This window comes from Chamaea fasciata, unplaced genomic scaffold (genome assembly GCF_029207755.1).
Source record: "Chamaea fasciata isolate MVZ Bird 193981 ecotype frontalis unplaced genomic scaffold, bChaFas1.0.hap1 SCAF_21, whole genome shotgun sequence".
NCBI classification, from domain to species: domain Eukaryota; kingdom Metazoa; phylum Chordata; class Aves; order Passeriformes; family Sylviidae; genus Chamaea; species Chamaea fasciata.
Genome location: NW_027094106.1, coordinates 6,393,810 through 6,418,805, shown reverse-complemented (window position 1 = coordinate 6,418,805; position 24,996 = coordinate 6,393,810). Strand labels below are relative to the sequence as shown.

The window sequence follows — 24,996 nt, the reverse complement described above, 5'->3', positions numbered from 1 at the left end:
AGCCATGACCTTACAGAGCCCAGCAGCTGAGGATTGGGGTGGACACTGCCTGCAGAGAAGGGGCTCTCCCAGCTGGGATTCCCCTGTGCATCCCTGGGAAAGCACGTGGCCCCAGAAAACTTCCAGACAGAACCCGTCACCTACTCCTGGCTTTGCCAAGTGGCATCCTGGCACCGTAGGAATTTAGGGTGGGTCCGGGGGGGCTGAGCCAGTGAAGCTGGTGGGGGCTGCATGGAGAGGTGCTGCTGTTGCCCCCACAAAGGCTGGGCAGGTTCCCACTGGCCCCACACGCTGTTGCTGCCATCTGACAGCTCTTGGCGAAACGGCCTTTTGTGATTCAGCCGTGTTTATCCCAGCCTGCAGCCCGGCCCAGCGTGGGTTTCCATGGAAAACTTCCATCCAAAACAAGGAGAGAGAAGGAGCTACAGCAGGAGTGACTCAGCCACAACTGGAAGCTTCTGCGAGTGAAGCAGGGAAGGGGGGGCTGTTCCCAATGCCTTGGTCCTGCTCCAGCAGCGGGGCCCGGGGATGGTCCTGGCTGTCCCCTGCCCGTGCCACTGCCACCATGCAGGCAGGAGCTTGGCAGGTTTGGGGGAAACCTTGCTGTAAAACCATCTGGAAAACACGGCACCCTCTTGGAGTGCTCCCTCCCCACGCCTGTGGCAGGTCCTGCTGGTGGGGACAGAGGAGGAAGAGTGTGAGATGAGTAAGGCTCAAACCCTGGCATGAGCCGTACCTGACGCCAGGCTCGGTGGGACGTCGCTTTTTCCAGTGCTGCCCACAGGAACCCCCACCCGAGCCTGGTGTGCCCCAGGTGGGTGGCTGGCAGGGTGGGCAGTGGCAGTGACCTCGAGGTGGCAGTGGCACAGGGGGAAGGGGTGCAGGGAGCTGGGGATAGGTGAGAAAACAGCCGGGAGTTTGCAGGGAAGTGGCAGCACTGACAGTGTGTCTGCTCATGCCAGGCTCCTCCTGCCTTCCCTGGGACACTGGGAGAGGCCTGGGGGCTCTGCTCACCCAGGGAAAGGGGGAGCAAAGCTCTGCCTGGCTGAGCCCTGCACTCCACACCCACAGCACGCTCCTCACAAGCAGGGACACAGCCAGGGTCCTTCTTGTCCCTGAGTTCACTCAGGTGGCTCCAATGGCTGCACTAGGGTATGGAAAGGCACATCTGGGGACAGGGGTGACATCCCCCCTGCCAAAACACCCGGGTGCTGCTGGTAACACTGGTGATTGTCTGCAGGGACCTTTTGTCTCAGGAAAGTGGCACAGCTGCCACCTGGATCCCGGGCTCACTCCATCACCCCCTGTTCAGCCACAGCAACTGGCTCACGCTGTTTTGGGGGAAAAAACCAACTCTCCTGGGCCACGCCGGCTGATGAAAAAGGGAACTGCCCAGCATCAAGCTGAGTGAGGGGTGGGAGGGCATCAGCCAGTCTTGTCTCCAGGCTCACCTCTGCAGGCAGCCAAGGAGTGTGGCTGCATCCCAAGAAGACACCTGGATCTGCGACAGAGGCGGGGGTCAGCCCGAGGGCATCTCGCCAGCGGAAAGGAGGGAGAGGGCAGGATTCCCATGGCAAACCCCTCCGCCCGCTGTGGACACGCCGAGACAGCCGCGGGAGCCGCTTCCCTCCTCCCACCACACCGGGACCAAGCAGGACCTCCATCCTCTGCTCACACAGGCACCTACTGCGGACAAAGGTCACGTTTATCTGTTTTTATTAATTTATTGACACCGGTAAAGCAGATACCCGGCAGGAGCCATCTTTATGCGGACCCCGGGAAAGGGGCAGGTATTGCAGCACCCCAGGTCACCCATCCCTCCCCGACCCACGCGAGGGAGCTGCCTGCAGAGCTGGGACCGTGCTGCTCACTCACCGCACCCTGGGCTTCTTCCCTTTCCTTCCCTCTTCCCCGGAGCCGCCGGTGCCTCCCCGTGCCCGGGAGCTGCGGGGCCGCAGTGCGGCCATGGATGACTGCGGTGCCTCCCCCGCGCCGGAAAGGCACCGGAAAAAGCACCGGGAAAGCGGGAGCTCGGCGATGATCAAACAGCTACCGGGGGCTGGCGAGCGCGGCCGCGGCCGTCCCTGCCCGCCGGCGCGGGGAGAGCGGAGACAAAGGCTCCGGTGCGTTGTCACAGCTGGTCGCCGTGCTCCGCCACAGCTGCAGCCCCCCCCAAAAAAACAGCCTCTGGTGTCCCCGATGTGGTCACCAAGGAGTGCAGGCACCCCACGCCCTCGCGGCAGATGTGACACAGCCCAGGTGAAGTGGCACAGCCAGCCAGCGCTGCCCGAGCCCTCCAGCCGCGGAGCGCAACAGCGGCACGGGCTGGGCTGCAGGGAAACAGCCACATCCTCCTGCCACCATCACCACCGTGCTGCAAACCGGGGCTGCAAACGTGCTGGGGCTGAGAACTGCTCACTCCTGCTGCGCTGGTTTAAGCCACGGCAGCTCCCAGGCCTGCTCCCAGCTGAGTGAACACAGGAAGGGCTCCGGCAGCACAGTGTCCTCCGGCCCCCGCAGAGCTGACACTGCGCTGCCCCGCTGCTCAAACAGAGGGAAAATTCACTTTTTTCACCCGATTTCCTTCTTCTACCAACTCTACACCCCCAAGGAAAGCCGTGGTTAGAGGAGCTCTGCTACCACTCCTCTCCTGAGACTGGTGCCCAGTGCTGAGCTGGGCAGATGCTGAGCAGGACACCTGCAACTGTTACAGCAATAAAGATTTTCGTGTGCTTCTGGATAACACAGAGCCACAAACAGCTTTTCTTGTTCATGGAGGCACTTTGTGCAGGGAAGATTCAACACGTGCATGCCGAGCCAGCAGGTATTTCATTCCTGAAATGAACACCAGCCCTGGCACTGCCAAAGATGAAAGGGTTTTCCAGGCCCAGACCAGCTGAAAGCTTAACAGATATTAAAAAACCGAGTATTTGGGGTGTAAAACTGCAGGAGCTCTGTGCTCTGCAGACACTTCCTGTGGCTGAGCTGAGGGACTCTCATTTTGAGCAGGTGTTTGAGTCTCTGAAAGCACCTTGCACACAGAAAGGTGTCACCTTCCTGCCCTCAACCCCCTCACTGTCACATGTCCACACCGATGTGTTACAATGTCATACATGTCATATACATAACTTTATATACATATATATGTATATATTTTATACTGATATACACAACAAAGCTGAAAAAAAGGGAGATAAAGAACCATTTAGCCTGGCCTGGGTGAACACTGAAGAGCAGAACGTGCAGTGAGCTGTTCTCTGGTCCCTCTGGAGGCACGGAAACAGTGATGTTTCACAGGATGGGTGGCTGCACGTGGCTCACCAGAGCCTTTTTTATTACAGAGCCCATTCTCACACCTTCCCAGCCCCTGGGCGCTCGGCCTGGCCCTGCCCCGGGCAGAAGCGTTCCAAGAATTCCAGGTAGGCTTTCTTCTGCGCCGCGGCCGCGGGGATGAAGTGCCCGCCGGGGTGCGTGAGGACCACGGGCTCCACGAAGCACTGGGCCAGCTCCCTGCTCAGGGGCGCTGCGATGACGGCGTCGGTGTCGCCCACGACGTGCAGCGTGGGCAGGGCGATGGGCTCCCGGTAGAAGTGTCCGTGTGCCGGGGCGCGGCTGGCGAAGCCGGCCACCAGCACGGCGAAGGCCACCGGGAAGCGCGGGTCGCCGCGGGCCCGCAGGGCGCACACCATGGCGGCCAGCGCCGCGCCCTGGCTGAAGCCCAGCAGCCCGTCGAAGGGCCCGTGCTCCGCCAGCGCCGCCGCCACGGCCGACAGCGACTCCTCCAGCCCCGCCGGAGCCGCGGCCGCTTCGCCCGCTTCGAACGTGCCGGGCCCGGAGAACCACCAGCCGCGGGGGGGATCGTCCCCGTCGGGGTCGTCCTCAGCGCCGGCGGGCAAGAGGTGCGGCGCGTCGATGGCCACCAGCTCGGCGCGGCCGCGCAGGGCCTTGCGGAGCGCCCCGGTGCGCTGGCGGAGGCGGCGGGCGCTCTGCCGGTACCCGTGCAGCGCCAGCAGCCGCAGCGGCCGCGCCTCCGCCATGGCCGCGCCCCCGGCACCGCCGCTTCCGCCTTCCCGCCGAAACGCCGCGCGCTGATTGGTCGGAGAGAAGAGAGCGAACGGAGTGCCTGGGGTGACGCGCGCCCCCGAGCGGCGGGAGGTCGCGGCGGGGGTGAGGACGGGGCCGGCCCGACGGGGCGGGACGCGACCCCCGGTGCAACGGCGGCGGCCGCGGGCAGGGCCGCAGCACGGCCCGGGACTGCAAGGCGCAACTCCCCGCGGACAGCCGGGGTCGATCCTTGCGGGCAGTGGTGTCGCTGAGCTACGTGGTGCGACCCCATCCATCCCAGCGACGGCAGAGGAGGGTCCCGGTGGTGCTTATCCCGGTGGGAGCCGTCAGCGATGCCCCCGCCGATGCCCATGCCGGGTCCCAGAGAGCGGCAGCTGCGGGCGACACTCACGAGGCTGCAGGGTCCCCGGTGCTTGGCTCCTCCCCACCCTCGGGCGGGGCGGGGGCCGCGGGTGGCTTCCCCTGCAGGGAGAGGGAAGGTCAGGGGTACCCCAGCCCCAGCCGGAGCTGCGATGAGCCAGCCCGTGCTCAGCCCACAGCATCCCGTGGGCACTGCGGGGGGAACCCCCCCTTTCCGGGGAGCCGCGGGGCTCAGCAGGCGCTCACCCCGACCAGGACTGGGGGGGGGGACCCGCGTGTCCCTCTCCCGGGCCGGGCTGGCACTGTCCCCATTACTGTTCGATGGCCACGACACCACGGGGTGGCGCTTTTGGTACGCGGCATCGAGCGGCACCGGGCGCTCAGCCCGTTTCGGCGCTCTCACCGGCCCGAGGGACGGAGCGGGGACCCGGTGACGCCCCGCTGCCCACCTGTGCCGGCCGCCCGCGGCGCGGGGGCTGTGCGCCACCGTGGTTCACCGTCCACGGCCCCAGGGACTGGCTGGCGTAGAAGTCCATGGGATAAGGCTGCTGCCACTCGATGTCCTGGAGAGCCACCGCAGCCTGCGGAGAGGACCGGGATGAGTCCCCGAGCAGTGCCCGCAGAGGGGGAGCTGGTGGTGATGGGAGAGGTCCCAGCATCCAGCTTGGTGTGCTGAGGAGGGCACTGCTGGGGCAAAGCTCGAGGCACTGGGAATCCCACTGGTTTCACAAAAGATTGGATATCCCAGCAGCATGCCTGGACTGTGCACAGAGCACAGATGGAGAGAGGAGGGGACACTGTCTGGGTACAGGGACACCCCCAAGCCTGCTCTGGTGCATCACCTCAAGGCAGGACTGTCCCCCCAAACGGAGAGGGGTGCTCACCTCATAGGGTGTCAGCAGTGGCTTGCTGAAGGCTTCTCCCCAGTCGATGGAGAGCCGAGGACAGGCTACCTGTACCCACCTGAAGAGAAATGTCACAATGGGGATGAGCATTTTGGGAAGAACAAGCCACAGTGAAGCCCCTCAGCAGAACCCCAGATGATCCTTACTGCGCCAGTGCCACCCTGGCAAGGACAGTGAAGCCCCCTCCCTGCACAGTGACAGCAGGACAGATGTGTCAGGGACAACTCCAAGTGGGAACTGCACGGGGATGGGGCACTCTGGGGCTGGAGGGGGCTCAGCAGCACTCACACATCCACCTCTGGGAAGAGCTTTAACTTGCTGGGGAAGATCTCAGACAGCAGCACCCTCACGTAGGGCCGGCCCAGGGCACGGAGACGCAACTCCAGGTGCTGTGGGGGGAAAAAGCGACCTGGCAGATTAGGTGTGTCCCCAGCAAGTCCCCCAAGCCCTGCCCACAGCCTCTTCCTGGCCATCAGACCCTCTGTGGGTCCCAGCTCTTCCCCACAGCCGTGTGCTCTTGGCAGTCATAGGCCAGACTGCGGCCATGGCTCCGGCTTGCGCCCAGCTCTCCCCAGCACGTGCCTCAGCCTAATGAAGTAATTACTGCTCAATGACAACAATCTGTTCTCGTTAGCGGCTGCCTGCCCTGGGACACCCGCCTGTCATGGGCTGGCTGCAGCCAGAGCTTTCAGGAGCAGTAGAGGGGCCAGAGATGTCCTTGTCCTCCAGAGCCAGCACTAATCACTCCCTGCCCAGGCAGCTCCGGCCATGCCCGTGTCCTGCTCGCTGTGGAAGAGCAGCTGCTGCAACCTTGCTGCCCTGCTCTGCCCACTAGTCCCTGCACTGCCTCAAATCTCACCTGTGGCTACCCCAGAATTTCTGGGTGTGAGCAGGGCCACCATGCTCAGAGGGCAGAGCTCTGCTGTCCTACTCCCCTCACCCAGCCAGGGTGCAGAAAGCGCCAGCATGGCAGCTGAGCAGGGATGCTGAACCTGATCGGAAGTTCATCCAATTAAAACAAACCCAGCCAATTAATTGCCGAGCTGTCTGGGCAGGGGGGGGGGGGGGGGGTTTGCTCCAAGACTGGCCAGCTCTCCCCAGGAACGGGTTTAATGAGCCCTTGTCCAGCCTCCCTCATCTGCTGCTAATTGCCCACGCAGACCGGGGCCAGTGGCCACTGATGGGTTGCCAGCGGTGCCACATCCACCCTCACCTTGGCAGCGAGGACAGCGATGGTGCCATCGCTCACCAGTCCTTCCCCCCACCCAACAGCAATGCTTGGTGCCATGTGGGGACATTGGGAAGGGGGCTGGTACCTGTAGGATGCTGGGGGAGCCCTGACGTCCCAGCGTGCCCAGGATGAGTCCCCAGCAGCGGGCAGCGGTGGCAGTGCGGATGGCGTCCTGCCGGGCGCGGTGCATGCGCTCGTGGCTGTAGTGCTCCTGTGAGAACACTTTGCTGTAGGGATCGTACCTGCAAAGCACAGCCAGGCTCACACATGCTCCATCACCTGCCCTCCTCCCAGTGATGCCCGTCCCTCATTAGCACTAATTGCCTCCCACAGCATCTGTCCTCCTGGCTGATGTAGGACCCAGCCGGCTCGTCAGGGGACAAGGACAGGGAAAGGGACAAGCGTCCCACCACAGCACCCCAACACCCAGCACAGCCTCGACTCCGTGCTCAGCTTCACACTCGGCTTCCCCTCATCCTGGCTCATCAATTATGAAGAATTCTTTGATTTGTTGCTTTGTTTGACGAGGAGAATTTTAATCAAATCCCACTCGGGTTTCGGCAGCTTCACCAGCGCCATAAACCTGACGTGCGCCTCCCGTTTGTAACAAACGACCTACTAGGAAATTCAGATTCCGCCAAATGGGCCCAGCCTTTCACTCCTGATATTTCATCTGCTTTCAGCGGCCTCATCATCGCGCTTTATGGCCTCTGCCTGCAGCAGCCGGGCTTTAATGGCTGCACCTCCACGAGCTTTCACAGGTACTTGTCAAAATGTTTATATTCAGCCAGAGTAAATGGCTGGTGTTCATCTCCCCCCCCCCCCAAGCACCTCCTCACCCATCCTGTGGCCTCTCACCTGCCCGTGCCTGCTGATGGCAGCTGCCTGCCCAGCCCTGGGGTGTTCCTGGGGTGCACATGGGGACAGACGGGGTGGTCCCCACCATGGGATTGGAGTGGGTGCTGTACCTGTATGCAGGTATCCCTGGGTTGGCAATCATGATGGACTCCAGGTGGAAGCGCCCGTCACCCAAATACCTGCCGAGAGGGGAGGGAGAGCTATGGCACTGGGAAACAGCATCACCCCGTCCACGTGTCCACTGATTTCCCAAACTGCAGCACAGTGGAGATGCCAGGAATCCAAGCTCCTGTGCTGGGACCTAGGGGCGGCAGGCACAGCCAGGGCTCCCTGGCATGGCAGGGTTGGAGAGGCAGCCATGCTTGGAGCAAGGAGGGGTGCTCACACCAGCATGGGGTGGCTGGGTGCTGCTCCATCTCAATGGCTGGTTCTAGACGTTGCTGCTTCCATTTCTAATCGGATTTCCAGTCAGCAATTACATTTCAAAGCCTTTCATTCAGCTGCCCTAATGGAGTGAGGGCTTGGAAAATGAATTCAGACGTAAAACTTGACTAGATTTTGCCCTTAATTGGAGAATGACATTTTGGGAGATCAAAGCTAATTTGTCTGCAAAAGTTAGCCCCAGAGACGGTGCAAAGAAGAAAATAATAATGCAGGGAGGACGTAGGTAAGGCTAAGTGCACCTGCGCAGGTTGGTACCGCACTGCCGTTCCTCTGCCAGCTGAAAGGACCCACTCTCACCAATGCAGTGCCAGCCTGGGTGACCCTCCCTGCTCCTCATGTCCTTGGAGAGATGGAAAGTAGTTCAGGATGAATCCAGAGCTCCCACTGACCACGTGCCCAGCAATTCAGAGGCCAGCTCCCTCCATGGCCATGCTTGGAAAGGCACTGGTGCTGTTGGCTCCCAGTAGGGTAGGCAAGAAGGAGCTCAGCAGGGCCCAAACCCACACCTGAGCTCCCCGGCTCCCCCCAAGTGTGGGGTCCTTGTATTTATTTATTCTGCAGCACACTGTATTCACAGTACATTAAGCATTTCCATTACCTAAAATAATTAGGTGATAGGAAGCGAAGTGCTCCCTCTAATTTGCTGTCCTTAAATAAAATTAATGTTGCTGTGATGTTGGGCCCCGGCCATTTGTCTTTTCCAATTATCCACCCGCCCTTCCATCTATTATCTATTCTGATATACGACTCAATTATTTCCTCTGTGCTACAAGCACATGCCACTTAAAGCAGCGTGTGGAGCTGAAGGGAGCCCATCCCAGCCTGTGGATGTCCCTCACCACCCCCCAAAATTGCATAAAACCAGGCAGAGGGTGCAGGAAGGATGGCAAGTCTAGGCCAGGCAGGAGGGTGCTGAAGGACCCCGGGTACTTACACAATGGCATCCGTGTCCTGAGCAAGCCGGGGTGACGTACAGCCCAGGATCTCTCCAGGGGACAGTGGCTTACACTGGGGCACACACACCTTGTACTGGGAGCGCAGCTCCTGTGACACTGCCTGTGGGAGACGTGGGGTCAGCAGGGACAGGCCATGGCACAAAGCGTGGCTGAGGACCCTCGGGGACACCCCAGTCCTGGCAGTCCCAGCTGTTGTGACCCAGCTGTGGGGAACCAGCCCGCTGGGAGTGGCACCAGGAAGAGCCCCGCACAGCCGGGATGCTCATCGAGGCTCAACCAACATATCAATTAAAAGACAAGGGAAAAGGCTTAACGCTTGGATAGCGCCGTGTTTAGATAGACACGGCTCAAGAGGCTCATTCATCTCCTCCCGTCCTGCCCAGCCGGCCGTTCAGGGGCAGACAGACAGACCTGCCGGAGCTTCCCTGGCCGCTGCCGGCACTGCATCAAAATGCCAAGTGCTCCACCGCCTGCCCTGACATTTCCAGAGCAGCTCCCGGGGGAGCTGGGGAGGGGTGCCGCCATGAAACATTGATCAGAGTTATTATAAAGTACTTGATCAACATTATGGTAGCAGCACGTTATTGCAGCGGCTCATCAGAGGGGAACCAGCTCCACCAGCACCCCGGGGCAGCCGCTCCCACCGCGGGGTGGGATGGGGAAGGGCTGAGCCAGAGGAAAACTCTGGGGGAGACAAAAGCCAGGGATTTCCATCTCACCTGCAGCGTGGAGACGAACTGGATGGTGCTGACCAGGGCCAGGGAGGTGCCCGCTGCGAAGTTGAAGCGAATGGTCTCAAGAAAATGGGACGCATCGATCTTTATGTCCACAAACACATAGAGCATCTTCAGCCCCTGTGTGGAGTCGATGGGAACTGGTGATGGGAAGAGACAGGGTCTGAGTGTGGGGTACTCCCAGGGCTCCAATGAGCCCCAGGCTATTGCTGCCTGCAGCTGGGGGATAAAGCAAGTTGGTGGGGCTCCCTGTGCCCCAAGCTGCCCTGGTAAAGGTAGGGTGGGCTGTGCCACCCTTCTGCCTGTGCTGGCACCCAGGGCAGGGGGTGCAGATGGGAGCCACGGAGAGCAGCCGCTCCTTTCTCTCCAGATAATGGCAGCCTGGGGAATCAATGAACACAAATCTAATTACCCCCGGTGCTAAGAAGCCTTTGTCACCACGATTAAGTGAATAATTAAAGTACACAGAGTCCACATCGATCCGCAGCTCGGCGTTCACTTCCCATTTTGGTGCTCTTCCCCTGATCACAATTAAGTGCAAATTACTCCCTCCTGCGGGGCACGTGGGGCTGGGAGGGAGCAGGAAGCATCTGTGTGCCTCACCACTGGCCACCCTGGTGACAGGATTACCATGGGCAGCTCAAAAAGAGCCCAGCATCCTCACAGCAGCCTGTGGGTAACCCAGGGTGCCCTGTCACCCACCCAACTCTGCCCTGTGACCCACCCAACCCAGAGCAGGCAAGGGTGACAAGGCCACAGGCATCAGATGGCAGCTGGGCTGGTGACAGTCAGCCTGGCAGTGCCTGCCTGTCCCTGCAGGGAGCAGCTCCAGCTGATGTGACTCCCATTCCCTGGAGCAGCCTGATGAATACGGCCCCTTCCCGCTGTTCATTCATGAGCAGCAGGCTACAAAGCAGGAGTTTTATACTCACTGTTCCAGTGGTGCCCATAACCCTCTTTCCATAACAAAGCACCTAGCACACATATTTATCACCACGAACACTCACACCGATGTGGTATTCAGGACAGAGTTCTCAACTGGGGAGTCAGTATTTCATACAGAGCCTGATGCAATTCTTCAAACCCATTTATAGGGCCCCATAAACGTCCAGGAGGGCTGCCAGGTGCTGGGAGCGTGGCAGCAGCAGGGATGCACACACCTCCTACTCATTATGGCAATTCTGCAGATCCACCTTAAAACCCAGAGCGTCTTATTGTTATTTTTGGGCTGATTCCATCCTGGGTGGACTTCAAAGTTAGCAGCATCTGGGACAGCAGCGCAGTTTCCATGGCAACCGGATCCAGAGTACTGTCCGCCTGGGGAGCACACAGCCTCCTCCTCCCTTCCCCACCCAGCCTGCACTGTGCCCGCAAAGCTGCCTTTCCCAGCCCGGGGTGAATGGGACCCCCAGGTCCTCACTCTCCTCTGCCATCGTTCCCTTCCTCATCACTCCACAGAGGCCAGGTGGGGGGCAAGAGCAGCCTCATCCCTGCTGGCAGCTCCTGGGCCAGAGGGGTCCTGCCAAGCCATGGCCTTGCTGCTCTGCACTTGGGGACGAGGCTGGATCCGTGCGGTGCTGCAGCAGCCGAGCAGGATGAGCACGCCCTGCTGCGCCCAAAATCCTGCCCAGGAACAACCACTCAGCCAGTCTGGCCCCATCCAAAGCCAGCAGCTGAAGCTGGAGAACAGAAAGCCTTTTGGGAAGGGATTAGCCTTTGGCACTAAGTCTCCAAGCTGGCATTGAGAGGGATGTGGAATTGCTCGGCATGCCACAGTGGCAGTGGCACAGCCTCCACAGTGCCACACACGGCCACCCCAGCAGCACCCCGGGGACTCAAGTGTCACCTACTTAGGCAACTGTGTCCATAGTGCACCAGGAAGTCAGCGCCCAGGGCCCGGGCCGTGTAGTCGTCCACGCAGCAGGCGCCGTAGGTCACGTCACCCATCACCACCGCCTCTGCGTCCGTGAATCTGTGGGAAGGCACAGCACTGAGGGTCACGGCTGCATCACCACAGCCCAGGTTCTGCCCCCCAGCCCCGTGCCATGTCACTGTGGGGGGACCCCGCGCTGCCACCGAGCCACGCGCCGAAGAGGACAAGCACTGGCTACTCTCCGAGATGTCAACATGATTAAGCTGGAGAGCGGTAATCCGCCTCTTCAATTGGGTAAAGCTGTTTGCAATTCAGCGGATTATCCACTCATCAAACAATACGCTGCCAGATTCCTAATGCTCCAGCAGGGAGAGCAGCAGAGGGAGACCCGGCACAGCGTGGTGCCACTGCTTCCACCAGCCAGCCCTGGGGACTGCAACCACCAGCACGGGCAGAACAGCTGTCCTGGCATCCCCTGCAGTGCCAGCCAAGCCACCCTCACTCCATGCCCGGGCACTGTGCAAGCCGGTGAATCCAATCTGCACCTGGTTGTGTCACTCCTGGATGTCAGTTTGGCCAAGCTGGGTGACCTCCAGAAGAGCTGGTGCTTAAGTGGCACTTGGCAAGGAAAAGTGCCAAACCACCACTGGTGCTGTCCCTTACCCCCAGTGCTCCAGTCCAAACCCACCTGGCACCTGCCAACCTGTGGGTGAAAGGGCACACACTAGCACCGAGCAGCAAAGCCAGGGCTCTGGCATGATTCAGAGGCCCCACCTTGGTGGGTATTTATTGCACCATTTTGGGGGATTATTAGCTTGGCTGCCTTCCCGGGGAGCCGCGACAGGCTGCAGGATGAGAGCAGGTATCGCCATGACAAAGCCCCGTGCCTGGAGGGGCTGCTTAAACCAGATGCTAATTCCTTATTTAGTAGAGGCCCGCTGTAGCTCGGTGCCAGCAGGGGTCCCCCCTACTGCTGGCACCGGGGACCAGGGAAGGAGGGGGCACTGGCACAGCAGCACCCATGGCTGGCGGGGGGCCAGGGTCCTGCACTCCCCCCAAGCGCCAGGCAGGGAGCGTTACGTCGGCGGCAAGAATAGAAATGGTGGGCAGAGCTGGGCAGATGGCAGAAGGTGGAGGAATGGCGGAGCGTGCTGAATATTAACAGCTCCGGCCCATCCATCAGCGCCCGGGGAGGGGGACAGGGGAGCAGCAATTGCTGGAGCATCCCCGAGGAGAGGGCACAGCCATCCTCACCTCCCGAGTCCAGCATGGGCAGCTCCCTCTCTGCAAGGGTTGGGGATGCAGCTGGGGAACGTCAGAAGATGGGCTGGATCTTGCCATCACCCAAATCCCGCGATTCCTGATGGCCAGCGTGGCCTGGATGGGAGGATGACTCTTCCACTGCCCACGTGGCCACGCCGTGGGGTTGGGGGCTGCCAGTGAAGGTTCGAGAAGGCTCTTCCCACTCTTCCGAACCCCCAGCCCCCTCCTCTAATGAGAGGTGATGAGATGAACATGAATCAGACTCCACACATCTCAGCAAAAGTGGAAAATTATTCAGCTCCTTAAGATTCAGGATGGGGAGGTCTGACTCAGAGCGGCAGCCAGCGCCGCTTAATTTTTTATAGATTAAAATGTATGCAAATTGGCCCAAACCCCAGAGAAAGTCCCTGGGGGTGAAGAGCAAGAAAGTGAAATAGCAACAGTGCAAGGAGGAGGGCAGAGGTGCCCGTGGCCCTGCCTGGTGTATGGGGCTGCAGCTGGGCAGGGAGAGATGAGGCTGAGCCCTGCGCTGGCCATGGGCAAGATTCTTCCTCTGGCTGCAGGGAGTGGAGTCACAGGTGAGCAAAGAGGTCACGGGATGGCGCCTGGTGAGGAGAGAACTCAATGGTGCTGGCAAGGCCAGGAGCCTGGTGGTGCTGCAGGAGGGGCTCCAGGATGGCACACACTGGAATCACCCGCTCCGGCTGGGCTGGACAATCGAGCGGAGCCGTAATCATCTCCTGAGACAAATCAAAGGCAAGCGCCAGGGCCTCCCCTTGATGTTTTAATCAGTTCGGTGTCGCCAGAGTCTTTCATCAAACTACAGAGGAAGGAAATGTCAATTAGCAGCCACCTGCCTCCGACGTGGGCTGGGGAGCTGCTTGCCAACCGGCTCGGACCAGGACATGGGCAAGGGGCAGCCACAGCACCATCCTTGCCAATGTTTTGTGTCCCTGGAAGTTGTCACAGCCACGGACGGGTCCCAGCAGCATGCTGCCAGTGGTGACAGGGATGTCCCCACCCAGTGCTGAGACGCTCATTACAGCCGGGAGCTCATGAATATTGAACACGTGGGGAGGTTATTCATCTTTTACGTCCCGCAAACCCCGGCTCATTCTGAAAAACCGCCTGGCCTTAGCATTTTTCTCATCTCCCCCTAATTCATTATCTGCTCCTTTAAACAGATGGCTCCCAAAATCCCATTTATAAAGCGCCATGCTCAGCACAGGCAGGATGTGCTCCCGGGCAGGCCAGGTCCCGGCCCTGATCCCAACTGGGACCCCCAGGCCCTCCCAGCCCTGCTCCCCAGCACAGGATGGAGGCAGCAGCAATCCAGGGACAAGTTTTGGGGCTGAAAACACTGAGTCAGAGACATGCACACATGGAGCCTGCATGTCTCCAAGCAGGGGTAGCAGTCCCTGTCACCTGAGCACAGGCACTTGGCTGGAGCAGCCCTGATTTATCCCAGCCCCTCGAAAAATGAATGAGAGCATTTGCTGCTGGCAGGAGCGCAAGGTCCCTTGGCAGTGTGTGAATGATACAGTGCTGGTCCTCAAGCCATGAGGCAGAGCTGCTCTCCCCAGCAGGGACGAGTCCTCAGATCCTCTGTGTCCACCAGCCCTTGGTGGGGAGGGGATTGAGGGGACTGGGCTGAGAGTGGCCAGTCCTGGCACCCCTGTGCTATGGGAGATGGAGCCAGCACTGGGATGCCAAAGCTGCCTGCATGTTGTGCTGGGAACAGGAACACGGTGCAGACTGCCCCTTGCCTCAGAGCCACCTGTCTCACCTGCATGTGACTCTTCAAATACCCCACCACCACCCCATAATCAGCCCACAAACTCCACACCTACTGCCTGCCCTGTGCCCAAGCCCAGTGTGTCCCGGATGCTGCTGCCCTGGGCTGTGCCCAGCCCTGGCTAAGACAAGTGTACTTAATTAGTGGAGAAGCCCATCACCAAGCCCCATTACCAGACTCCCAACTTCATTAGCACAGGAAGGCTGCACGTAATTAAAATAATGAGTTTGCGATTTTATTGCAATTGGTGCTGGAAGAGCCTGGCTGCAGCTGGGCAATGATGGGGCCCCACAGAGATTCTGCAAGCGAGGCACGATGGGGAGAGGTGGGTGTCCCCACAGCCCCCCAGGAGGAATCATCTCCAGCTGGGTCCCCTCCCCTGAGGGGACTTCCCACTCTGTCCTCTCTAGAGGTGGCAGGGCAAACATCACCTCTCAAGGAGCATGTCCCAGGGCACTCCAGCTTTGCTGGTCCCATAGCAGCAAAAAAAACCCAAAGTAGGGCAAACCAAGGGCCAGTGCACGTTGGTTGTAAAGCTACCATAACCATCCTGTGTCTGGATGGTGCCTGCCCCCTCTTCACAAGGAGGTGGCATGGGGCACCTGGTGGTGGGCACATCTGTGCTGTCACATCCCAGCCCTGGGAGGTGACAGCCCTATAGATCCCACACGTTCCCCCCAGCCCAATCTCCCTGGCGCAGCCACCACCCGGGCAGAAGGTTTTGAACATCTCCAATGAAGTGAGAACTTCATTCCTCCTAATGATGCTGTTGTGTGGTTAATGACAGTGATTAAATTCCCCTGCACAGCGTGCACCCGCTGCCAGAGCCTCCAGGTTGTACTTAAAAGGACGATGGGAGAAGGGAAGGCAGTGCTGGCCGGCAGAGCCATGGCACTGGGCAGCTGAGGCCAGATCCTCATCTGTGTTAGTGTCCCAGGGTGGCCTTTTGGGACCTCCTGGTGATGCTGCCAGCTTCATCACAGCATTCAGTGCCACACTGCTCAGTGCCACATGGCAGACCTGCCTGGCCAAGGGACCTGGTGCTTGCTGGCACTGGGAACTTGCTGGGCACACCAGCCGTGGCACGGGGGACTGAGGGGCACACCGGCCATCAGGGTCTGTTTTGTCCTGGCCACAGTGGGGCATTTCAAGCTCTGCCACAGCTGTTGGGCTGTGCACACAGATGTTTAACTCCTTATTGCTCAACCAGGACACAGTGTCACTCCAAAAAGTTTCCATATGCTCCTGAGTCACCAGGATGAGACTAGGATGATCTGTGCACCTCCCAGTATTGCCTTGCATGGATCTTCAAATGCCACTGGGAGTTGGGAGGTGTTTAAAGCTGTGGCAGGGCAGCCTGTGCGGGGCATCAGGACACCCCTGTGCTCCCCTGCCACTGCCCACCCCGCCAGCAAGCCCCGGGTGATTAGCAGGAGCCTCTCACCCCGGCGTGGCACAGGAAGACAGAGGGATTAGAAGCTGCGAAGTCTGACAGCCGACTTTATTAACACGGAATCAAAAGCCCAGCTGAGAGCCCAGCTGATCCGTCTGCTCCAGCCCCGGCAGGGAGGGGAGCAGGGGTCCGCTCCTGGCTGCACAGCCCCCAGCTGCAAGCTGGTGGTGCAGGGGGACACGACTGCCACCTCCCCGGCACGACAGCGGGTGGGCTGGGGGGCTGCCCCTCCCTGAGCTGTGGTCCGAGCTCCCCCCACGCGGCTCTCCACGCTGCCGCCCCCCAGCACGAGTTCCCCTCTGCCGAATTACATCAGCCGTGACAAATGGAGCCAATTTGGAAGGTGCCGCGGGAGCGTCGTGATGCGGCGCCGGCAGTGTGCAGACCCCGGCCCCGCCGCCCCCCCGGCAGCCAGACCGCTCGTCCCGGCACAGCTTTGACAATGACAAACCTATTAGCGGTAATTAAGTGGCCTCACACCGGTCAATGCTCCGAGTGTGCTCTCGATTTCAAAGGCTACAGGCTAAGAACCCCCCCGGCCTTTCCGGCGGCTGCTGTGATGCTGTGGCTACATCTTCATCCCCGCAGCCCCTCGGGGCTCGGCAAGCGCCAGTGCAATGCTGGGAAGCTCAGACGGGCCCCACCTGGCCGCCCCCACCCCTCCTTACTCCACGGAGCTCCCCGGAGGCCTCGCTCACTCCCACATGGCAGCGAGGGACGTGGTGACACTGCCATCCCACTGCACGGGGACAGACAGACGCACAGCGAGCAAGCCGCCTGTGATGCGGGGGAGTGAGCCACATCCCCGCTCTCGGCTCTCCCCAGCACCACCAGGCCACGGCACAGATATTCTATTAAAAGGCAGCTCCAGCAGAAGGGATAAATATTCCGTCTGAGTGGCAGCTGACACGGCTCCAGTTCAACCGAGACACACAGGGGTGGGCACTGTCACCCCAGGGGCACCAGCCCCGGGCATGGCTCTGCAGCCAGCAGCAAACAATGCAGGGGAGGGGGAACTCGCTCCCCAAACTCCCACCAGCAAGGACAGGGCAGGAGGTCGTGGGGCTGGGCTGGGGAAAGGGGCTGCTCGCTGAGCAATGCCCCCAGTGGGCACACAGGCATTCCTGTCACGCTCAGCCCTCACATCCTCTCTGTCACCAGGAGGAAGGGAACACCAGCCCCGGGCCGATGGTACCCCAAGCCCCTGTCCCCAGCCTGGCCACGGCAGCCAGAGCACACGGCTGCAGCGATTCCTGTCACGTCGGAGGCTCATCCGGCCCCAGCACTGGGTGAGGAGGGCCAGCAGGAGCGAGCGGCCGAGCTGCGATTCCACATTAACGCTGGCGATGAATATTAATAGCAGGAAGAGGCAGGAACTAACGAGGCCACCTGCCGATTCACACCTCGCCTCCAGCAGTGTAACTGGGTCCCCAGCGTGTCCCCGAGAGAGCGGACACAGGGCTGGGCTCACTCCTGCCCACAGCCACGGTCCTCTGGCTGGCAGTGCTGGTACCCAGCACAGCCACATCCCCAGCCAGGGTCACGGATGGCACCCAGTGCTCCCAGTAAGGGCGTGGCAGTGGGATGTCTCTGGGTGCTGCATGGTAGCAGTGAGGGAAGGATACCGCCCTCCTGCTCAGCTTTGAAGCCATCCCACATCTAAACACCATCCCACCAGTGCCCCCACATCCCCTCCCTTGGCTGGGCACCTCCACCCACGCAGCACCCATCTCCCACCAGCACCCCTCACCAGCCCCGTGGAGCACACCCAGCAAGGATGCCGGCACCCCAGAATCCGCCGGCACCCCGGCATTCAGCACCCTGGAATCCACCATCCAGCGGGATGCGGGGCTTAAGGTTTCATTCAGATAAAAGAGCCCCTTAATCCGCTGCCTTTGAAGTCGGAGACATGAAAGCGGCTGGGTGCCAAAGCCGGAGAGGAGGCAGCTCCACTTAAAGGGACAAACCCACGCGGAGCTGCCCACACTCGCACCCATCCCCTGCCCCCCGCGCCCGTCCCCTGCCCGCGCCCACCCTCCCACCGAGTGCGGGGCTGCCGCGAACCCCGCGGGGGAGGCGACGGCAGAGCGGGGACAAAGCCCGCGGGCACGGCAGCGGCGGGGAGGGGAAGGGAGGCTGCTGGCCTCGCCGAGGCAGCTGCTAATGAGTGCCACGACCCCGATGGCAGACGAGGCACCAAGTGCTATTAGCGCTAATTCATTGTGCTAAAACAGAGAGGGGCTGCGGAGGGGGCTGTGGTGGGTGGGGGAGGAAGGCAGACGCGCTCCGCAGGAAAGAGATCACGGCCAATTTCTGCAAGGTGCCTGCATCCACTGTCACTGCACAGCCCGGCTCCTCTCCAGTGCCTCAGCCTCACCTCTCAAGCTGCACAGAAAACTCAAGAGAGGAGCCGTGGCCAAGGGGTCACCCAGCAGGAGTGACCCTTTCCGTGCCATCACCGTGGCCTCAAGCCTCCCCAGCCGCAGCAGGGCTGCCCCTGCGCATCTCCGTGCTGGGCAGCGTGGCTGCAGAGGCAGGACGAGGCCCTGGGGGAGGAGGATGGCTCTGTGCTGCAGTGGTGGCCCCGCTGCCCGCCCTCCCCTGGCTGCGCTGCCGTGGTGAGCGCGCGGGCACCGGGCTGGCGTCAGCCGGTTGTTAACACGGCTGCTCCCCGGCTCCAGCACCCCCGCGGGGGCCCCGGCATGCTGAGCCTGTCAGCAGCTCCCAGCACGGCAGAGAGGGGAGGAGAAGCCAGGCAGAGAGGGCTGGGCTGGCACCGTGCCGGTCCTTGTCCCCTGTGACCTGCCGCAGGGCTGCCCAGCCGTGCCCAGCCAGGTTGTGGTCCCACAAAGGCAGCCACAGCACTTCCTCATCCATAGCCCTGGGCTTCATCCTGCCCAGTGGCCAACCCATCCCCAGAAATAGTCCCTATCCCCTTGCCAGCCCCAGAGCCCTGCAGGGAAGCAGGGAAAAGCCGTGGTCTTACCGCTCAATGATGTCAGCGATGGTGCAGGCAAACATGAGGAGCCCTTCTGGCATCTGCAGGGCCACTGGGAAGAGAAACAGCCACGGGGTTAGGAGGGGCTGGAAGGGACATCCTGAAGCGGGGACCAGCTCAAGATGCAGCCACCAACCAACCTCCCCAAACCAGCCAGGTGTTGGCCAAACATCTGGGTGGCACTGGCAGCTGGGGTGCAGACTGTCCTGCCTTGGGCCGTATCCACTCTCCCTGCACACACACCTCATCCCTCTCTGAACCCGCTGACACTGCTGGTCTCTCCCACTTCCCGCAGTAATGACTTCCAGATTTTAATTATGTGCTGCACGGCAAAAGGTACTTTCTTCTGTTTATTTTAAACCTGCTCCTAATAATGTAAGCACGTGCCCCTGGTTTTCCTGGTACAAGAAAGAGTGAATAATCATCTCCTGTTCAGCCTCTCCACATCATTCACAATTCGACATCCCTATCATATCCCCCTTCGTTCACCTCTTTTCCAGATAAAGGATCCAAATCTATTTAATCTCTCCTTATACAGAAGCTGCTCCAAACCTTTGATCATCCTCACTGCCCTTCTCCACACCCCCCTCCCAGCTTCTCTCTCCATTTCAGGAGGGTGGCCAGCAACAGCCGCAGCATTGTGCCTTGCAGGAATTTACTCAACAACAAATTATGTTTCCTCATTTGCTCCCTCCTCACAGCTCAGAACAATCCCTCTTCCTCCAAAGGCCAGTGGACTGCCCAGTGCCTGGGGCACAGCCAGGAGCCCCCCCACAGGGTGGTGGGGAGGAGCAGGGACCATGACGGAAGAGGTGAATGGAGGAGGCCCCATTAATCCTGTTGTTGTTTCACCTCCCAATCACACTGAGATATCCCTCTTTCCATGCTATCTATCCAAACACTCTCTCCAGATTCCCCTCCAACAAAATCTCCCTGCTGCCAGGCCCAGGGTGCCGGCCAGTGTAGAGCTGTGTAAAAGCCTGGCTCAAATCAGGCTGATCCCACCCTGTTCCAACCCACAGGGCCCAAGGAAAACTGCACATGTTCTGCCAGCTCCTGCCTGACCTGGCAGGCATGAGGGCTCAGTGTCCCAGCATCCCCCAGCCCATCAGAGACCATTTTGTCCTATTTGGGGCTGCCCTTCACCCCAGATCTGCAAACAGAGGGCTGGCAGGAGGCAGCTGGGTCGCTCTCCACCATCCCAGCACAATGGGGAAAGGGGGTGCTCCCCAGCCCCCCCAAACCCCCCAGCAGGCAGGGCACAGGCAGGGCTGGCTGCAGCCCTGTGGGAGGCTGCGTTCCCCCAGCAACGAGCCCCTGGCTGGTCTCTGCACACGCAGATTTTTAAATCCCAGCACGGCTGGCTGGCTGATGGGCTCCGCTCCCAGCTCGGAAGCCTAAATCCCAGCCGCATATTTACATTTAATTAGGAGGTGCCAAGCAGCAAAACACAGCAAGGAAAGCCAGAGCAGCACGGCTGGGCGGCCTCGCCGTGTCCTGATGGGACACGTCCAGCCCTGACTGCGATGCCACAGCCGGAGTGGGGCGGACAGCTCCTCACCCTCCGGCCCTTCAGCATCACAGCTCAGCTTCCAGAACATCCCCCGTGACACCTGCCAGCCCTGCCAGCTCGGTGGCAGCAGGCAGAGACGTTCCCAGGTGGATACGAAGCATTTCAAATCTGGCTCTGCCACTGTGCACGTGAAGTCAGGGTGGGGACGCTGGTGACACCCGGGGGTGGAGGGGGAGGCTCTGTGCCCTGCTCCCCGGAGTTGATCACATATTGCTCAGTGGGATGCACAGGCTGTGCAGGGAAAGCCCTGGCAGCACTCCTGAAGCCTCCACAATCATTCCCCTACTCCTCTGGGGGGCTGCACAACCCTCTGAGGAAGGTTCAGAGCAGAGAGCAGCACAGCCCAGCTCCCTGCCAGCATCCCCCGCCGGTACCTGGTGTTGTGGGGCTCCCCCTTCCCGGCCCCAGCAGTGTGTCAGGAAAGTGCAGGGAGAGAGGAGAGAGGCAAGAGGAGCACAGCAGGGACCTGGCCAGCATCCCAGACACATCTCCAGGCTGACAGGTCCGCGCAGCTCAACCTGTCGTGTCCAATGTGATTATAATCCAGAGATACAGATCTATTAACCCCCCTCGAGAGGAGGAGAGCTCGCCAAGACACAGCCTAAACACACCAGAGGCACAGCAGCAGCTCGGCCCCACGACCCCTGCCCCAGCCCCACCTGCCTCATGGGGGGTCCCAGCAGCACAAACCAGCCCCAAAAGCGCTCATCCCCCCGGGGTCAGCTCTCACCCTTCTTGGCCTGAGCCTGCCGGATGCGCCAGATGGTCTTGGGGATCTCGAAGTTGTAGTTAGGGGGCAGGGCCTCGGCCGCCTCCCGCAGCTCCGCGTTCCCGAGGATCTCCTCGGGGATCTGCTGGGCCACGTGCCGCGCCCGGGCTGCGGGACAAACGGGGGACCTAAGAGAGCCGCGGGAGGGCAGCGCACCCCGCACGCCACGGGCCACCAGCAGCCTTGCTGTCCCCATGCCAATCACTGGGACAAGCGAGAGAAGGGTCGCTGCGCTCAAACCCCTGGGGACAAGCGGGAAAAAGGGGTGGGGTCCTGCCCTTCACGCTGGGGACAGATTGCCAGCGCATTTTGGGGGAGCAAGGCGGCTTTTTTTAGCCCCGAAAGCACCGCAGGAACTATGTGAAACGCTATGAGTGCTGCTGGCTGTCCCCACACCGAGGGGACAGCACGCACAGCCCCTCGGGGCTCACCGGCCAGCATCCCGGCGACACCCTCTTTCCCCAACAGGGGGATCCCGTTATCCCACCGGGAAAAAGCCACACAGCGCCGGGCGATCCATCCCCGGGAGCCTCATCCTGAAGCCGCCCCCCGACAGCAGCCGCCCCCCTACATCTCGGCGATGCCAGAGTGCAGCGGGGGAGTGACAGCAGGGGGATTATTCACTATTTCCAGCCCAACACCGGCACTCACGAGCCACCAAACCCTCCCCGCACGGCCCACGGGACAACCGACAAAGGGCCAGCTGGGCCGGGCCGGCGGCGGGGGTGGCCGGGACGGTGGCGGAGCCACCTCCCGCCACCGGCCCGGCCTCCCCCGTCGAGGCAACCAAAACAGCGCCCGGTAGCGGCACCGGGAACCCCGCGCTGAGCCGGTCCCAGCCCACCTTTGGCGGGCACCGGGGCCGCGCTCCCGACCCGCACGGGGGCCGCCATGGCTGTGGCGCACGTGGAGGCGGGAAGGCAGCACTAAGCGATCCCCGCGCGAGGCCGGAGCAGTCGCCGGCCGAGAGATCGAGCTTGGGAGCGCACCTGCGGGCCCCGACGGGACGGGCGGTGCGGCGGGGACCGAGCGCTCCCGCCACGGTCCCGGCGGGACACTGAGTGTGCAGTGGGATGTGACAAGCGCTGCGATGGCGGGGCTGTCCGCCCGTCACGTCGGGGACGCGGTCCCGCCGCATCCCTCGCGGTGCTGACAGCTCCAGGGTTAACGGCCCTAACGTTAACACAGGGACGGGGGGGGCACCGGGGACGTTGTCGTGGTGACGGGTCCGTGTGTGTCCCCCCCACACCCGCCCGTGTCGTGGGGCAGAAGCCACGTCCCTGCGAAGCATGGGGCAAGAGGGACCTGAGGGTAATGGGGACCCGCTGGAGACAACGGGCATCCCGTCGGTGCAATAGGGACAGCAGTGGTCCCGGTGGGATAACGGGACCCTCTAGGGCTGGTGGGGACAGCAGCGTTCCCGTTGGGATAACGAGACCCGCGGTGGCTCAGAGGGAAGGAGGCAAGAGGGACTCTCGAGAGGCAGGAGGGACAGTCCGGGGTCAGCGGGGACCTCCAGGGGACGATAGAAGACAGAGGATTCCCCGAGGAAAGCGGTGATCCCGGCGGAGCAGTGGGGACAGCTGCGTTCCCGGTGGGATAACGGGACCCCCTGTGGTGCAAAGGGGAGGAGGAGCGAGGGAGCCTCTGGAGGCAGGAGAGACTGTCTGGGGACAGTGGGGACAGCTCGGCGGCAGTGGGGTGTCGGGATCGCGGCGGAGAGTGCGGGGACAGTAGGAATCGGGAGACAAAGGAAACAGCAGCGACCGGGAGGCAGAGGGGACAGCAGAGCCCCGGGTGGGGTATCCGTGACCCCGGTGGGACAGAAGGGACACGGTGGGGCGGAGGGGACGAGAAGGGGCGGAGGGCACCGTAGGGAGCGGCTGGGACCGTGCCGGGGCGGCGGGGACAGCAGCGCGGACAGCGGAGACCCGGATCGGACGGCGGTATCTCGGCGGGACACGGCGGGCAGAAGGGACGATAAGGGACCGAGGGGACGGCGGGTCCCCGGGGAGAGGCAGGGACGGTGCTGGGCAGGCGGGACAGCGGGGACAGCCGTGACCACGGCGGGCGCGGGGCGGCGCGGCGGAGCCTCGGTGCGATAACGGGGCACCGTGTGGACGACGACGGCAGAGGGGACAACGATGTGCCGGGGGTGACAGTCGGTCCCGGGGGGACCGCAGAGCCCCGGGAGGGCGGCGCCGGGCCATACCCCCGGTGGGGCGGAGGGAGGGCGGCGGCGCGGGGAACGGGAGCAGCGGCACTTTCACGAACTGTCCACGGGAGGCGGGAGAGGCGGCGGCGGCGGCGGAAGGGGGGGGGCCCCGGGGGGGGCTCGCCCAGCCCGGCCCAGCCCTGCCCGCCCCGTCGCTGCCCCGCCCCGCCCTGCCCAGCCCTGCCCGCCGCTGCAGGCAGCGCGGCACCGGCACCGGGCACCCCTTTATAGGCTCTGCCCGAGGGGGTGGGGGGCGGCGGCGGCCCCAGCCCCGAGGGGGCGGCTCCCCCCTAAAAGCCGGCGGCGGGACGCGCGGCGGGCAGAGGCGCGGCCGGCGCTCCCCGGTGCTCCGGGGCCGGCGCTCCCCGGTGCCGCTGCGGCTCGGCCCGCCATGCCCCCGCGGGGGCCGCTCGCCCGGGCTCCGGCTCCTCGTTCCCGGTACAGCAGCAGCCGCCGCCGCCGCTACCGCTCGCCGCCGCCGCGCCCGAGGCTCTGAGCGCCGCCGCCGCCGGGAGACCGCGCCCGCCCCGGCTCCAAGATGCTCCGCCAAGGTGAGCACCGCACCGGGAGGGCACCGGGTGCCGCGGGCATCGGGGGCAGCGGGGCCGGCCCCGAAGTTTGTCTCCCCGCCGAAGTTGGGGCCGCGCCGCCGGGCGCCCCCCGCCGCCACCGCGTTACCGGCGCCGCCACCGAGGCTCGGGCACCCCCCGGGGAGCGGCACCGGCGGGAGCGCAGCGCGGCGGAGAGGCGGGAGACCGGGAGGAGCGAAGGGAGGCAGGGCAGGCGCCCGGTCCCGCAGGACCGGGGACGCGGCGGGTCCCGCGGGCACCGGCGGACGGCGGGTCCCGGAGGCAGCGGAGCTGCGGCGGGCGCGGGGGGGGGGTCGGCGCTCGTCCCTCAGGGCGAGGCAACGGGAAACGGGGCTCACCGGGGAGCTCGGGGGGTTCGGCGGGGAAGTTGGGGCGAGCCGTCCGGTTCGGCCCCCCCCGAGGAGAATCGCTCCGCTGTGACATCACGCGATTTCCATGGCAACCGCCTGGGACATCATCGGGGAGCTTTGTGACATCACAGCGAGGGGAGCAGCTGGCCCTCCCGGGGGGTCCGGGACGGTGGGGGGCGGGGGGCAGGACACCCGGCCCCGCTGCACTGGGGCCAGTCCCGGGGAGATGCTGGGGACAGTGGTGCCGTGCATGGGGACCTCGGCTGGACCCCCCCCCACTGCTGTCCCATGCCCCAGGGAGGGGGTGGCCACAGAGCCCCAGGCCCAGCCCTCACCACCACCAGCACATGCCCCTCTCCGACGAGGCTCGGGCAGTGGAGAAGGTGCCAACGCTGTGTGTGCAGCCCCTGGCATTGGGGTGCGGACCCCCAGGCAGGGCAGAGCCCCTGCTGCCACCCCAGGGATGCTTTTTCTCACTGGGGGAAATGTCACCTTGCGGCTGTGGGGCCTCGCACTCGGATGCTCCTTTCTCTGCCTCCCGCCTCAGCTTTGTTTGGCGTATTA

General features: G+C 62.5%; 3 protein-coding genes across 3 annotated transcripts in view; 1 reads left to right on the top strand and 2 right to left on the bottom strand.

The window, feature by feature from the left end:
* Positions 1-1,705: 1,705 nt before the first annotated feature.
* On the bottom strand, positions 1,706-4,340 carry OVCA2 (OVCA2 serine hydrolase domain containing). Its single transcript, XM_066201896.1, has one exon. The coding sequence runs from the start codon at positions 4,338-4,340 to the stop codon at positions 3,351-3,353; it is 990 nt and encodes a 329-aa protein (XP_066057993.1). The 3' UTR covers positions 1,706-3,350.
* A 101-nt stretch (positions 4,341-4,441) lies between these two features.
* Positions 4,442-22,170, bottom strand: DPH1 (diphthamide biosynthesis 1). Its single transcript, XM_066201895.1, has 12 exons — positions 22,122-22,170; positions 21,239-21,385; positions 18,924-18,987; positions 11,404-11,525; positions 9,539-9,693; positions 8,798-8,919; positions 7,530-7,598; positions 6,647-6,803; positions 5,619-5,719; positions 5,310-5,388; positions 4,875-5,006; positions 4,442-4,527 (listed from the first exon to the last, which is right to left on the bottom strand). Exons 1-12 carry the CDS (start codon positions 22,168-22,170, stop codon positions 4,453-4,455), a joined length of 1,272 nt encoding a protein of 423 aa, XP_066057992.1. The 3' UTR covers positions 4,442-4,452.
* A 1,804-nt stretch (positions 22,171-23,974) lies between these two features.
* RTN4RL1 (reticulon 4 receptor like 1) overlaps positions 23,975-24,996 on the top strand; it is a 30,954-nt gene continuing 29,932 nt past the window's right edge. Inside the window, exon 1 of the mRNA XM_066202021.1 lies at positions 23,975-24,043. Within this exon, the coding sequence (XP_066058118.1) occupies positions 24,031-24,043 (13 nt within the window). The 5' untranslated portion in view covers positions 23,975-24,030. The remainder of the gene's footprint in view (positions 24,044-24,996) is intronic.

Coding starts and splice junctions, on each gene's coding strand:
- OVCA2 (XM_066201896.1), bottom strand. CDS start 4,340: ATGGATGGGGTCGCACCACGTAGCTCAGCGACACCACTGCCCGCAAGG.
- DPH1 (XM_066201895.1), bottom strand. CDS start 22,170: ATGGCGGCCCCCGTGCGGGTCGGGAGCGCGGCCCCGGTGCCCGCCAAA. Junction 21,386..22,121: donor GGCCCCGGTGCCCGCCAAAG/GTGGGCTGGGAC, acceptor TTTGTCCCGCAG/CCCGGGCGCGGCACGTGGCC. Junction 18,988..21,238: donor GCAGGCTCAGGCCAAGAAGG/GTGAGAGCTGAC, acceptor TTCTCTTCCCAG/TGGCCCTGCAGATGCCAGAA.